General features: G+C 37.0%; 1 protein-coding gene across 2 annotated transcripts in view; it reads left to right on the forward strand.

Annotated features, from left to right (window-relative positions):
- Positions 1-16427, forward strand: part of OLA1 (Obg like ATPase 1) — a 103643-nt gene that overhangs the window by 43479 nt on the left and 43737 nt on the right. For both annotated transcript variants that reach the window (XM_055718314.1, XM_055718315.1), the window contains one exon: positions 5734-5909. In XM_055718314.1, coding sequence (XP_055574289.1) covers positions 5734-5909 — 176 coding nt within the window. The remainder of the gene's footprint in view (positions 1-5733; positions 5910-16427) is intronic.

Below are 16427 nucleotides of genomic sequence, written 5' to 3' on the forward strand. Positions count from 1 at the left end.
GCATAACATATACCAATGCAGTTGCTTAGCTTTTGTAAATGAATACAAGATGCTGGAATGCTGTTATGTGGAGCTTAATGTTAGCCAAGTATTTTGTTCCGTTTTGCTTTAAGGATAAAGATTATTAAAGAAATGAAGTGACTGATATATCAAATATAAATTAATATTGAAGGTGCTAATTAATTTCCATAATTGCAATTATGAGCAGAATAAAATAAATCTAGTAGTAGTATTTTGATTCGGTTTTTATCATCTTGGTGGGAGCTTGGACCAGCGAGAAACAATAAAGTTTAGGCTATAGGCAGCTTCGGTTTTGTGTCAAACTAGTTTTATATGCTATATCATAAAACTTTCAGCCCAATCAGCAACTACATTTAAATACTGCAAATTGTGGCAGCAAAACAATAATTCTGCTGATTAGCCCCTTTCCATTTCTTGTAAGTGAACTGTTTATGCTGTTGAGTACCTTTTGAAAAAAGAAAAAGCCAAAACAGCCTTGATTAGTCAAGGAGTAATTGGATGACTTGATTTTAGCAAGAGAATGAATTGGTTGATGATAGCCTGTAACTAAGTGTAGTGGTTCTGTTCAGATGAATACATAACATACAGTCATCAGATCTTGACAGGTATAACATAAGCAATGCAAAAATCTCTGGAGGCTGAGAGGTAAATTTTGTCAGAGAATTTTGAAGCTGATTCTTGAAAGAAATGGCAAGAAATGTGCATGCCATTAGATGATACCATTTAAAACGTGGCATTTGTTACTGCTGTGCTGTATACATATTTAGCTGCTATTACTTTTGCTTGTGAAGAAAAGATGCAGTCCATGTGTCCCGATTGCCATTAAGACCTGACAGATGGACAGTTGGTCCCTGCTTTTCCTCTGGGGAAAAAACAGTCAGGTTTCACATCTTCCCAGCCAAGTCATTCAGCTTTCTGGATCTTTTTTATCTAGTATCACTTGAAAGCAAAGTGTGGAACCATCTATCATCATGTTACTACTTTAATGCTACTTCTAAAATATTTTTGGGCTCACCACACTTGGACCCAATCAGCCCAGATAAAGTGCTCAGCTGAAGACAAGTTCTTCCCAGAAACTGAGGAATCCTTTAGGTTTGGCCCTGCTGGCAGCAGAAGGAGGAGCTGGATGTGACAGTGATCATTTTGAAACTCCTCATTTCTAGTACCTTCAGATTAAGTCATTACTTTAGGTGCTGTTAGATGGAAAAATGAATTCTGATGCTGTGTTAGACTTTACTATTTTCCTGTCGTTTTAATAACAGTACCTGCATGCCACTGAAACATTATGGGAATTTACCACAGCAGATTTGCTACTTACAGCAAGCTTGATATTTCTAACTCTGTAGTTCTTTGTTCTTTTACACTAAAGAGAGTGGCAGTGGTGTATCATTCAAGCTAGAGTGCAAATGCATTGGCATTTTCTGTGAGATTATTTGAAAAAAGGCTTATAGCTAGAATGCTTAAAATATAAACTTACGTTGTTGAATGGATTCAATCCAACTTTCTTTTGACTAACTTCTGATAAAAATATACTTTACCACTGGTGGGATGTGTGAGACACCAGAGAATTATTAATTTTTTAAAAAACAATGAAATTACCGATTAGGGGTTCCCAGTTGACTTTCCTGTATTGCTGTATGCTTAGCTTAGTTTATTGACAAGAAGCAGCTTCTTTGGGGAGTTTCTTGAAGTCTTATGCTGCTGCTTCAAATTCAGCATATTTTGGTGAGTGTTCCTTATTTTCAGCAGCCTGTGTTTCTACATAGTGCTCGATACCAACTACTTACACTACTGCTTATTCAGGGTTCATGGCCTGTGTCCACCTTGTCCATCTTGTTCGTCATACAGGTGTTACACTGTCTTTACTTGGACAGTGATATCATTCTTAGTCACCTATTCATTGTATTTTAAGATAGAGCCTTTAAGCTTTCTATTTTGTTGCTGTGTATGCTGGACAGAAGGAGTTATATCTTCCTAAGAAAAGAGAATTAAAGGCCTTGCTTGACAGGAATTTCTCTTGCTAGTAAAGCAAAGGCAGAGAGACATATTAATAAATAGCAATATACTGTTAACGATCTGTATCAGGTAAGAGTTGTAGATTAGTATTATAGTTATTGTTTTAATCTTTGTAAGCTGCAAATAATATATGCAATTGCTAGTATGTCCTATTTCTTGAATCAGTTTTACAACTCTATTTTTTTATTACTCCTTGACATTTTTATGTAAGCTGGTGTTTAAACCAGGGACTGGGCAAAATGTTATTCTGATAGTTTAACTTTGTTAATTTCTCACAGTTGTACTTTTTCCAAGAGATTTCATCTCTTGCACAGAGTTCTTGCTTGCTAAGTCTGCGTTCAGCTCTGCAGACCAGAACTGAATTCCCTACAATGCATTTTGTGCTAGAGCATCATTACAAAGTAGGCTTGAGGCTGGTGTAGCAGATTGCCCAAGATACATCCCACACAGATACTGAGATGAAGTTATAACTAAGGCTCTTTCCTCGTAGAAGGAGTCTCTCTCCCTTTTCCTTTTCTTCTTCTGTGAGTATCCCCTTGTCTCACTGCTGGCTAGGCTGTCAGTCAGAGGCTGATCTGGTTTAGGTTGATGTCTGAAGTTGGCATTGACAAACCCTGAGCAAGAGATTCACAAATAAAGCTGAATGCCTGTTACTTGTCAAGAAGAGTCTCTCAGTTTATGCCAAAATCTAGACATTAATGCCAGTTTGGCCTTTTGCATATACAAAATCTTATACCTACTGCTTCCTTATGAACTGTGGCTGTCTCAATGGGAAGAGAATTAAATTTATCTCCTCTAAGTGTGCCTGATAAGGGGGAAAAAAAAATTTGCCATGATTTAATGGAGTTCCTGTCTATTTAGGAGGGAACTGTATGACCTATGTCAGCACACCCGTTGATAGGTTTTCTCCTTTCCAAGTTAGGAAAACGTACTTTTCCTCTAAATGTAGAACTGAAAATTTAAGCTCAAAATCAAATGTTTTAATGGAATACACAACTAGTGCTCATTTCTTCCATGGGAAGAGTCAAGCAATCCAGTGAGAAGGGGGTTGCCTCAAATGAGGAGTCTTCAGCTCAATAGAGGGACTCCTTACTTGACCAGGCCAGTTGACCATCAGCTGTTACCAGACATGGGTCTCTCGTCCTCAGTGTCACCTAAATGAGCTGCAGGATGGCTGCTGACGCCAGCATGAGGGTAGCTGGTGGGAGGAGGAGGCTTGAAGATGACTCTGGCAGAATGTTGAAGTGTCATGTCTGTGGGTTGAAGTGTTTAGTGGACTGAGAAGAGAACAGAGGTTCGGTTTTATAGGGGTGGAAAATTACACTGAGTTAATTGATTTTTGGATGAATAAAGAACTTTTTTTTTTTTTTGTGAAAAGGATTGGGAAGATGTGAAGAAGTGAAGATAATTGCTGGAGAAGTATTACTGTTGTTCAAGCAAATGGCAAAATATATATGAGCTGTGTTTAGTTATTACTGATTAATTCACCTTACACTTGCTTTTTCAGAAAAACTTCATTCTTACCAAAGACCAAAACAAGGTCTTACAACTTTTTATTTGTATATTGTAAATGTGAGATATTTGTAGCCATGGAGCTTTTCTCCATGACTTCTCCATGTCTTGAACAGTGTGTGTGTGGGTTTTGTTGTTTTTTAATTCATGGACGCCAAATGCAGGAGGCAGATGTAAACCAACTTCAGATGTATTATTTGGATGGTAATGGACATTTTTTTTCTTCAGACAAGAAGGAAAGATAAACTTTTTTGGTTGCATAAATACTGATCATGTATTGGGAATGCTGGGTGGATAGACTTATTTGGTCTGTCTGGTGACATCTTCCTACTTTGTTTTCCTCCTTTTAATTTAGTATTTTCCATGTGAATCAGAACAGAACTGTTACATTATTTCTAGTATTTGTTCGTCTGAACAGCCCATGTCCGATTGGCTTAGGTGCACAGACACGGATTTATGGAAGGCAAAGGCTATGGTATCTCTTCCTTAATTTCCTGGCATTGGTGTGGCTTAGTGTAGTCAGTTTCCATTTGACAGAGCTGCCCATTCTCCCGGCACAGCCGGCGTCAGAGTTGGGGCTGTTGCTGGGGTGATTTTCCTTGTACCAAGGGAGCTCATGGGTGATCTTTGGAGAGAGACAGCTGATGGGAGAGGGGGGAATGTTTGGTAACCACTGTTTCAAAGACTTGAAGAAAATTTAAAGATTAAATAGGTTTTTATGAAAATTATTTTGACACTTAACTGTCAACAACATTTTAAACCTGTGTACCGTGTGTTTTGATGCAAAATCTTTATTGCTAAAATCACAGTTTTCAGTAAGTTAAAAGAAAAGATGAAGTTTAAGACGTTCATGACAACAAAAAACTCCCGATATTCTGTATGTCTGTTAAGGAACTGTTTGTAGTTTACCTTGTTTCCTATTTTATATTTAGTACAAGAAATACCTTGGGTTTTTTCTTCTTCTGTGTAAAAAATCAGTTGATTTTTATTTTGATGATACTAAAATAAAATTATTTTCATGCTTGATTTCTCAGGCAAATCTTTAATGTTACAGGGTAAGCATGCAAATACTCTAAAAATTGATCCAGGAATAAGTAATAAACTTTTTAATTGTTAATATTTTAATTTTTAAAATATTTATTGATTTGGGGAGGGTGTGTGGATGGGGTTTTTTTGGTGGCTTTTTTGTGGGTTTTTTTTTTTTTTCTTTCCCTGATGCTGCTTATCTGATAATTTAAATCCTAGCTGAATTATGTTGCCAGATTGTCTTCAGAAGGGCATGAAGTCAGCACACATGCTTCAGTAATATCTGGTTGTTTTACCCTTATGTTTCCAGTTGGCAATTTGAAATTATGGCTTCAACTGCACTTTAAATATGTGATAATAGCATGTGTTTCTAATAAGGGCCAGCACCATTTTGTTCAGATAGTGTGAATGGTTGTCACTCATATATGACAAATGCACCTTCATCTGCTTCTTTGATGGCCCCCTAAAAACCATACCCTCAAATCAGGCCGATGAAATTAGCTGCTGTGTAAATTGTGTGTCTGAGTGGTTCATTATCTAATCACCGTCAGAACCACAGTGATAAAGTAGATTGAAACAGGGACGAGGTCTGCCAGATGATTTCAGGCCTTTTTTTCTAAGCCCTGTTTCCCTTGGAAACACTAAGAGTCGTTCAGAACTTCACAATTCTTTGTCTAGTACTTGTTCTTTTCTTAATGCATAAAATTGGTCAGCCAGTGAGGGCTGCCAGGGTGATTTGTAAGGTTTTCTTTCCATTAGTCTTCTAGTCATTACTGTATGTATTAAAATATTCTGCGAAGTTCAATTTAGCTATGTTTGCTTCTGCTAGATTAGATACAGTGGTACCTATATTCAGGGAAGTGCTCTAGCCTGTTCCTATTTAGAAGAAACTCTTAATGATGTGTGAAGTGTGCTCCTGAAATGGCAAGGTGCTGTGCTCTGTACTTATCTGTGTAAAGCTTTAGAATTTGGAACTGATAGGTAAATTAACAGACTAAACCAGTATGATATAAAATATTGCAGCTGACACTGGTAAATGGGTAGTATGACAGACTTTACTTTTTCATTTCAAACTCTTGTGATGCTTAATGGTATTTGTAAATATATATTTCTTGTCCTTTTATCTTGATGTGTAATGTAAATGTTCTTCTGTTTTAGGAGCATTTGAAGACGACGATATCACTCACGTTGAAGGAAGTGTAGATCCTGTTCGTGACATTGAAATAATACACGAGGAACTTAGACTTAAAGATGAGGAGCTGATCCTGCAGAGTATAGACAAGCTTGAAAAAGTAGCTGTAAGAGGAGGGGACAAGAAATTGAAACCTGAATATGTAAGTATAAGTATATGATCTATAAAAGTTTGGTCATTAATTACTCTCTGTATTGAATTGAAGTTCTTGTATTGTTGGGTTTTGTTACTGATCTCCCACAGCTATAATATGAAACATTACTACTATTTTAATGTATTTTTTAAAGTAATTGTTATTATGGGTTGAAAAATTGTTAGCATGAATTATTTGATGTGTTGACAGTGCAAGATTTCATTGATAAAGCTAACTGTAATTTTTTAATTTAACTTGTTATTTTCTTGTTGACACAGCTTTATATAATTGCCAGTGCTTCATCATACTTACATCAGTGTTTAGTTGTAGTTCCAAGTCCAGCAGTCATTTCGGAATTATTCTTGCTGTTAAGTTCTAGTCTGATGTTGCTACTAGTATTTCTGTAGCCACCAAGTGAATATATTTTCTTGGTATGATTGGAGTTTGTGTCTTATAGCACATGTTAAGTAAAGGCTGCTAGTTGAAATAGTTTTAGAATATTGTGGAAAACTGCTTAAATGAGCTCAGTTATCCCAGGGTAGTAGTGGTCTTCCTTTGTAAATTAGAAATGTGCCATAATTACAAACTTAAAAGTGTATTTTTGTAAATGATCTTTTTACTGCCACTTGACTTTTGAGTCTGCTACACTGTGCCAGTAGTCTAGTTATTAATTTTTCTTTCTTTCATTAATCTTCTATAAATATTTCAGGTGGTATACAAAGTACATTCTCTATTACAGCAGTGTATCGGTGTGGAAGTAGACTATTTATGCTTAACGATTAAGTACTAAAAAATACTCTTTTCTCCCATGGCTTTTTGGATGGCAAGTAGTAAGAAAAACATTGTTATATCAGTGCTGGTGTTTTAGTTTATCAGCACTGAAGTGCAATTAATTTTGTTGGCCCTACCTAGCGCTTGGAAGTAAACAGGAACTGAAAGTGGACATCCCTCTCCAAAATGTTCGTGATGCAGTGTTAAAAAGCACTTGTTGGTGAAGAATTAGTCTTTGTCTGGCTTGAAAAGTATTTTATTCTGTGATTGGTCTAAGCCAGAAAAAATAGCTATTGCTGGATGATTTGAAGGCTTTCATGTAAGCCCAGAGAGAGAGAGAGAGAAGGAGCTATACTTCATTTAAGGTCTTACCTGACATGGGTCAGCTCAGCCCTGGGTACATGTGGGCAGTGATTTTTATCTTTTACAAAAGGTTGCACCCGCTTAGAGGAACAGTGCAGCTTATGCCTACAGTTTCAAATAACATCCACACAATCTTTCACCTTTTAATTCATCTTAAAGAAAGAGGCAAGGAAAAATCCTGTCTGTAGTGAATCCGAAGTAAAATTTAGCCTCAGGCTGAACTTTGGTATGAGGTGATGAAAATGAAGAGTGTTGCGATGCTGTTATGCCCCAGTCTTGGCTGCTCTTGCTTACTTTCTTGTGCAGCTCTCTTTGGAAACAGCTTTGCTTGGCTACTCTAGATGGAGAAATTCTTGTCCAGTTTTTGAGTATGCCTTCATACAAAGTATGAAACCTTTGAGGGTTTCATATCATACTCTGTTCTTCCTGAGCTAAGGAAGAGGTCAACGCTTTTGTGATTGCAATGAGACATAACTGAAGTGTGTTTTAAATAAAAGTCAGAATAGTCATCATGTAACTTAATGGGTGGTAGGTACAGTTACTGTTGTATGACAGAGCTGCTCTTATTTTTTAACTACAGGAAGTTGGTATGTGTTTGAAAACAGAAAATGTCAGTTTATTCTTAAATCAAGGGAGACAGTAAATAAAAACCTCAAATCTAGAAAAGCAATTTAAATTAATTAAAGAAAACTTTAAAATCTGTATTATTTAATGTCGTGACCCAGCTTCAGTTTCTCATCCTTCTCTTTGTCTCTTCCTTCAGTTTCTTAACTGTTACTTCATCTGTAGTTCACCTGTCAAAATGACTTTGTCATAGTGTGTTTGTAACTTGCTGTGATTCCTTGGGGTTTTTTTATCCTTTCTTTTTGAAGGAAGGTACAGAAAACACCAGATTCTTGAAGTTGTGTTGCTCTGCCAGTTCTGTTCTCAGTAACAGCTGTTACACTTGACCAGTCTCAGCTGAGTTTGTCAGCAACAATAGAGGTTTCAAAGGCATTAAATTCCTTTGTCTCACGGAAAGGGATGGCTGAACAGAGTGGAGAGGCACAAATTAATGTTCCCCTTGAGACAAAGGCTGCACGAAGGAACTACAGTCACTAGGGAATCTCTTCAGGGAAGTGCTGTGGGGCACGTCTGTGAGTCCAGCTGATATTGGACCTTCTTGCTTGTCTTCCTTTGTGACTTGTATGCTTGAATTGTAACATAGACAGTAGACCTTTAGTAAATGGACTTTTTAAATGGTAAAAGCCTGAGGAAGCTTTGCCTGATTGCTTTTCCTGGTAAATCAATCCTTATGTCTAGTTGCACAGTTTCTACAAGCAATTTGTGTAGTTGTAATATTGTAACGAATTCTTGGGCTTTTCTAGCCGCTAGATGGGTTTATTTAGATGTTCAGCTGGAAGGTTGTGAGGCACTGCTGTATGGTTTGCTTTGCCAGTTTTCCTTTAACGTTTTGTGTTGCAGAAAAGGCCTGTGGTTGTGTTTATGTAATATACTCTGTGATTAGCTGTGTGGTAAACAATTTATTGGTCTGGAAGAGAAACCGTATGGCACTGGTGAAAAAAAACCAGTTAAAGATTATGCCTCTCTAAAGCAGTAACCAAATGTTAGGAGTGTATTTTGGCTGTGTTGTGGTTTAACCCTGGCTGGTAACTAAGTACTACACAGCCACTTGCTCACTCCCTGCTCACCCAGAGGGACGTGAAGGAGAATCGGAAAGGAATATAAAACTTGAGGGTTGAGATAAGAGCGATTCAATTAGTAAAGCAAAAGCCACACATGCAAGTAAAGCACAACAAGGAATTTGTTCTCTGCTTCCCATGGGCAGGCAGGCGTTCAGCCATCCCCAGGAAAGCTGGGCTCCATCATGCGTAACAGTAACACTGGATGGCCCCCACTTCCTCCTTCTTCCCCCAGCTTATATACTGAGCATGACGTCCCATGGTATGGAATGTCCCTTTGGTGAGTTGGAGTCAGCTGTCCTGGCAGTGTCCCCTCCCAATTTCCTATGCCCCAATAGCTTTCTTGCTGGCAGGGCCCAAGAAGCTGAAGTGTCCTTGGCTGAGTATACCCAGCAACAACCAAAACCATCACCGTGCTACTGGCATTGTTCTCACACCAAATTCAAAGCACAGTGCTGCCCGGCTACTAAGAAGAAAATTAACTCTGTCCCAGCTGAAACCAGGACAGGCTGTACTTCCTGAATCTGTTGCATTTTGCAGTTAGAGACAGTATAGACTGGAATTTATACTTTTTTTCCAAACAGGTTGTCTTGGAAAAAAAAAAAGGGGGAGGGCAAGAGGAGGGAGGGGCTGGGAGAGAACCCAGAATTTGCCTCTTTACCAGTGGGATACATAATCGCAGAATGGTCAGGGTTGGAAGGGACCTCTGGGGGTCATCATAATGCTAATATTCTGTTCTTTGCCATAGCAGAGGTGTGCAACAAACATCTCTTGTCTGTGCTCTGAGTGTTCCCAGTCATTTTCCCTTTGGGGAAAACTAGGAGGTTACAAGGGAAAAAAATGTGGTATTTGTAGGGATTTTGGGTTTTGTTTTTGTTTCGTTTTTAAGACACAATGTTAAAATCTTAGTGTTTCTCTTTTTCATTGTTTTCCCTTTCTCATCCTTTTGGGAGTCATTTAAGGTAAAGACATTTGAGACTTTCTTAGGAGTTTTAACTGGTTGAGAATTATGAAAATTCTGTCATTCATTCAGATAAAGATATTGCAAGCTTTCTTACCTGTATTGCTTTCAGACCTTTCACTGGCTTGCTTTCCCCTGCTGAACAAAAACATCTAGCACTTGAATTGCATTTTTTCGTTTCTTCGTACTTTTTTTGAGAGCACTTTGAGATCCGTTGAGGAAGAGCACTATATAAGGTTAGGGAAAGAAGAAGGTGAGGAAAGAAAAGAAATAATATTGATCTTAGTCAAGTATGTTTTTCCTTTGGTAGTTGGCTGAATATAATGAATAGCCTTAATATGAAAGCTAAGGAAAAGTTACTGATTTCAGAGGGGTTGTAATCACCATGTGACCTGTGTAAACTTACTGTTGCCATCAAAGGGGATTTCACTGTGTATTTCATGGAACATAATTGAAAGTAGAAGTCATTTTTATTTATAAATATGAATTGTCATCTTTAGAGGATTCTCTATATCACTAAGCCTCCACAACTGTAACTTGATAGCCTGAAATCTCCAAAAGGTTTAGGAGAAGAGAAGAAAATGATTGGTCTGCGTCAGTCAACAGTTCTTAAATCTGAGATTTGTATTTGATTGCCCACCTTCTCACACCTGTGTTCTAACATGTTAATTGCAATTTTTCCTTCCTGTAAGCCCACATTGCATTCAATTGGTAAGTTCACCTTTGTGTAGTGACCTGGCTTTGCAGTTGAATACGGTGTTAACTGTTTGTCCTGTCTCTCAGAGAATTGATTTCCCAGTCCCCTGTCAGCAGAAATAAAATAGCCAACTGCTCTTAAGGATCCATCAATGAAATAATTTTCAAGTTCTACTTAAAAATCAATGACACAATATGGTTCAATCCAAGATGAGCAACATGTAATGTTGACATAGGCTTGGAAGAGCTTCCTTTACATGTGTGATTTTTGTCTGTTTTGCAAGTGTTCTCACTGCCTTCCTAGAAATGACTGTCTGCTTTTACCTAAGGGTATTATTCTTTCAGACTCAGTATACCTTTAAATATTATTTTGGCTATAACCTTCTAAAGAGATATTATAGAATAAAAATACCCCTGCTATTTGCATGTATTAAACCAGTGCAAATATAATTTCAGAAAGTAATCAGAGTAATTTTGATTTTATATTTTAAATCTGCCTGGTGCTGGTATCTGCAGAGACATGAGAAAGATGCTGAGTTAAACTTTATTATTAGCTTATTATTCATCTGTCATTTTGGCTAGCAATAGATTTCAAAGTAGAAGTAAAATATGCATAAATTTTTAGATGAGAATGTACATATTTTAAAATTTGTTTTAAAGATACATATTTCTTAATCTATGTGTTTTTCAGTCCTGGAGACAGAAGTCTTCAAATTAATATAATATAATATAATATAGTTAAGTGAACATTATTGCAGAATTCTTTTCTAGTATCCTTCCCGTGTGATTCAGTTCTAGTCCTTAGAGGTTGACCCTCTGCAGCAAATAGCTATTCCTTAAGCCCTTTGTTAGTGCACCGAATCTTGAATTCCAGCACAGAATAAATCTTAGTGATAATGGTATTGTGATTTATATATCTGAACACAAGAATATTATTTATAGTTGAGTTCGCGCAGATTATTGATGTTAGTGATATAAAGACAAAATCTTTGGGTCAGCTTCAATGTCCGCAGTGTTTGAGCTTCAATTGAAGACTGGAAGGTCATCATTTGCAGTAGGTCAGGATCAATGTTCACTGCATTTGAACTTATAGTTTTCAGCTGAAAGGGGTGCTTTTACAAGTCCTGTGAGAGATCTAAATTCCATTGTTAAAATCCATCAAATTTACAGTAAGACTAGTTTTTCAGCTCAAAATTTTGTAAGAGCAAAAGTAATTGCAATTATGAAAAGAAAGTTTAAAGGCTCCTTTTTAATGTAATGGTACCAGAACCATCTAGTGCATTTATAACTTACATGAAAGGCATCAAGCTTTGTTTTGTTCCTGCCATGGGCGATGTACTAAAAATGGATACAGTGACCATAGGTATAGAGTCTTAAGTATCTGTTGGCATTTATGTACTCTGAAGAAAAAACCAAAATCTTCCTAATGATGTTTTAAATAACTTTAATCCCTTCCTTCTTCCTCCCTTCCATTTAACATTTTGCTGCTGTCCTAATGATGCAGTAACTGTTTGAAAGATTCTTTTTGTTCATTTAAAATTACTGATAATGGTGTAGGAAATACTTGGCAAACAGCAGAAAGCTGGTGGATTCAGGTTCTTCTCATTACCAATATATACGAGGTGAAAACGGTGAAAATCTTTTCTTCCTGCAATATTCTGATGAATGGGATGGTGCTGAGCAGAATGCACTGACCTCGTGCTGCAAGTGCTTGCCAGAGTTCTCACGGATGGATGAACTCTTATTTCCTCTAACTGATGATGTCAGTTGGGAATTTTCACCTTTCTTTTGTTCCAAGTTGAAGATAAATATAGCAATGAATTGTTTGGGTCTGTGTCCTCCCCCTTCCCCCCGGTTTCTTTGGTCTCCTTTCGTGAGGAGAGTTTGAGAAGCCAGTTTGTTCCACTGGCGATTGGAGAAAAGCAGCAGTGTACATGTATGCTGTTGACATACTTTCTGCCCTTGGCTGTTATAATTAGTAACTTAAATGTTAAATCATAGGGAATGGAGAAAATATTTATATTCTTAATGCATATAATTATGCCTAAAATCTTTAGTGGACCATTTACTATGTTTAATGTGGTATTTAGAGGAAATTAAAGTTCATTCTGGAGAACATTTTGAATGTAACAGGAAAATATTCATGGCAGATGTTTGTGAATTAATCAGTAGTAAAGCCTGACTTAAAAGTACATAATGTGTAAATATACATTTGGATTTCTTTTGGTATTGTCAGTAGACAAAGAGAAGTCAATGCTTACATACTTTCTGTCAAGGCTGATCTTTCCTATGTAGATTTGAACAGTGGCTTAAAGTGATTACTTTTGTAAATAACATCTCTGGGTATGTCTAGATCCAAGCCATGGTGTAATTTTTAAATACTACATACATACACCACAATAACTCCATATATGAATAGTTCTAGTCTGAAAAAGACAACTTCTTCAGTTGGCTTTTATTCACATCTAAAACAAATGCATTCACACTTGGGTATATTTGGAAATGTGTGGGTAGACTAATGCAGTAAGAAAAGTTTAGAGGAACTCTGCAGAAGATGTTTCATTTTACTTTTCAGTGCAATTTCCCTGTTCTGAGTTTTTGAACTGCCAGAAATCATTTGTAGATAGACTGCTTTTTGTATTCTTGCCTGCTTTTTTCTTTGAGAAGCTACAAGTGGCTATATAATTGTGTGTAATGCCTTAGAACCCACAAAGATGACCGACACAGGAGAATTTGGGGATTATTGATGCTTGTAGGATGTTTTGGGTGAAAGTACTTGCTGTGGCTCATAAACATTATTGGCATCTAGCTCTGAGTAAATCTTGTATCATGTGCAGCTTGTACTGGCTCTGTTAGCAGGTATTGAGTAGAAGAAAAGATAATACACTTGTCCTAAATCCATTACTACTTCCATTGTATTTTTATTAAAGTCAGTGAGCAAGGGAATTGTAAGAGATTAGACATTGTTTTGTACCACAGAGGAGTTCATTGTGACTCCAGTTGATGCAGTACCTGACTTGTTCTCTTTCTTGCACCCAGCTGCTACAGCTTATTTAAGCACTTTAACAGAATTGAAAAACATGATATAACTTTTTTTTCCTCAAAACGGCAAGATTTGTCTTAAATGTCCTTTAAAAATACCATGGTTTCTAACCATTGTTTTCACAATAAAGTCTTACTTTGTCACTTCAGCCTCGCTCTTTTGAATTGCCAGAAAACTTCCAGGAAAAGCAGAGTGCTGAGGCTATGCTAAATAGAACTGGAAAAGATTTCCAAGGAAAGCTGTGAACGGAAGGACTGTGGGCATGGTGCAGACCGTACACCTTGCATTAACAGGGAAATAAGTGCGCACACAGTGAATTGTTTTTGGTGCAGCACAGCTTAACTAGTTATGAGCACTCTTTACCTCAAATAGCATAGTTCTCTATCAGTATCTGAAAAACCATCAGAGCTATATTGAAGGCTAGGGAAATATAAGAATATAAATAATTATTCCCTAATTTGATCTCTTGCATATTCCAGTTTAATCCTCAAAATTGTGGTTAAAGCGGAATGTATCTCCCAGAGGAAAACCCCTAATGTTTAAATATTTTCTAGCTAGAGAGAAATTACTGTAACTTGCATAAGCTGCGCCAGGGATTAATTATCTTTACTGTTTAGCAGTAAGATGCAGCTTTAGTCTGTATTTGTCAAGCATCAACTTTCAGCCATTTGATTCTGTATGCTATTGTGAAAAACCCTGTACCATGTGAGGTTTTTTTATTAGATACATATATGTGAAATGCAATGAGAATAAAAGAGTAAGATTTAAGCACTTTAAAAACCATATTTTGCTCCAGATTTTCATTATTTTGACAGAGATAAATGTAGCATTACTCACATTGGCCATTAGTCTATTTATATATACAAAGATTATGTTAGTCTTTTAGTTACAGTACAGTTCATTTGCTTGTGACCCTCAAAGTCTTCTGTCATTCTTGCAAGGAGGGGAAGTCCCCTACATGGTAAATACTGTATCCCCCCTCCATTATCCCCCACCCAGCAAGTGTATGAATTTGAATTTATTGTTTTGAAAAACATTGTTTGCTTTCACTAAATCTGTCTAGCAGTTCTGGTCACTACACACATGATTTATGTTGTTAGTAATTTACTATTCTCAGAATCCGTGTCATTAATGTGCTCTTTTTTTAGGCTGTTGATGAAAGATGATAACTAGTGAAATGCAAGTAATTTGTTTGGAGTGCCACTGGAAACACAGCCATTGGATTGTCTATTTGCAGTTACATTCTGAGACCTACTGGTTAGGTGGTGTTGACTCCATTTAGCGTGTGCAGTGTTTGTTGAATTAAATACCTTGTGCCACTGAACCAGATTCCTTAGGGAGCTCTGACTATATTAATTATCCAATACTGCCTTTGTTATTGATGTGCTATGCTGTTGGACTTCTGTGAAAATGAGAGGAGCTAACTAAGAGCTGCGGGTAATGTTTTAGATACCTCTTAGAGCTTTTCTGAGAAGCAGAGCAGTGAAAATGATAGAATTCTGGACAATTGGAACATTTTAATAAAAAGTATTTAGCTGCTTTTGAAGTGTTTATGGGGGCTTGTCAATTATTACATCTTGCAAGTTTTGAAGGGAATGATTGAGGTGCAGAGAAACACTCTATACTTGCCAGAAACTTCTCCCTTGGGGTGGGGGGGAGCCAGCCTACTCTACCACAGTTACTCCCTGTAGTAGCAAAGACTTTTGCACTGCCTGCAGGATCACGGAGAATTCACTTGCACTTTGAAGTGTGAAGTGATAATCCTTACAACTGCTTACTTCTTTATTAAATTTGCGGAAGTTAATTACGTGCCCTGCTAATTTACAACAAAAAAATCACAATTCTCTGATGCCAAGTAGGCAAGTGAGTTTTCCAAGCTTTAGTTTAGTCCCTCATGCTGTAAGAAGAATTTGGCATTGGCACACATTATTACTATCATCCATCCAGAGAGTTTATTAATGTATGCACATTTTTCTACACAGTAGTGTCTCATGAGCATGTCATGATAAATCTCCTAAATGCGATTTAAATGTATTCCTTTATAGTGTTTTATACTGTTGGGACTTACCGTTAAAAGTCCTGCTTAGCATTTGTGGGTTGACTACTTGCCACCTTTGGAAAACGAGAGCAGGACATAAATTAAAATAAAGGTATTGCATATGGCTAAATATACTAAGTATTCACATGCACTAAATACGTTGCCAAGGATATAGTCAGAAATTAACTGATGTTTAAAACAGCAGTATTTGATATTCATGAAGTTTGCTGTATTTCATATGCCTTGACAACTGTAAGTAAATTGGATTTTGGAGGGGGTTTTGGTGGCTTTTTAAATGGTGCTTGCTGTAATGTTGCTAGCTTAAAAACAGAACAGGAATACCCCTTTCATCAAACAAGGAGAAGTGGATCATTCTGCAGGTGACAGATTGACCTGGAAGTGTGCAACTGGGGAGGCCAGATCTAATGAAGTAAAGTGGATCATTGCTCTGTATTTTGTTATTAAGCATCTCTCAGTTAACTCGAAGAGTGATTAAATGTGTTTAAATGACTGTTACAGTGATAGTGAAGATAAAAAGGTCAGTTCATACTCTTTCACCAGGCCTAAACAGAAGTGATTAATAAAACTAAAAACAGTGCTACATGAGAGATAACATAAAAACGTGCTTTTTGTGTGTGTACTTAGAGTATTGGGGCAGCTGAGTGTAAAAGAAATATGCAGAAATAGTTGCTTTTCTTCATATTGTCATTAGTATAATTTCTTTTGAGGGGGTCATATTAAATCTCATTTAAATGGGACAACATCTTGATGCAGGGGAGTAGGAGTTCATCTATCTTTTTGTTTGTTTTTGTTTCTGGACTGTCTGCCTTACATTCTGTGTGCTGTGTCTGCCCAGATAGTCCTTCAGAGAAATTCTTTGTCTTACTGCCTCACCAGCTTCAGGTATAATTGCTGTATTTGCTTGTAAGTTTCCATCCTTCTTTCTAAAGAAAGTTTTCCAATACTTTGCCAG

The sequence above is a fragment of the Falco cherrug genome, chromosome 8 (assembly GCF_023634085.1).
Source record: "Falco cherrug isolate bFalChe1 chromosome 8, bFalChe1.pri, whole genome shotgun sequence".
Taxonomy (NCBI): domain Eukaryota; kingdom Metazoa; phylum Chordata; class Aves; order Falconiformes; family Falconidae; genus Falco; species Falco cherrug.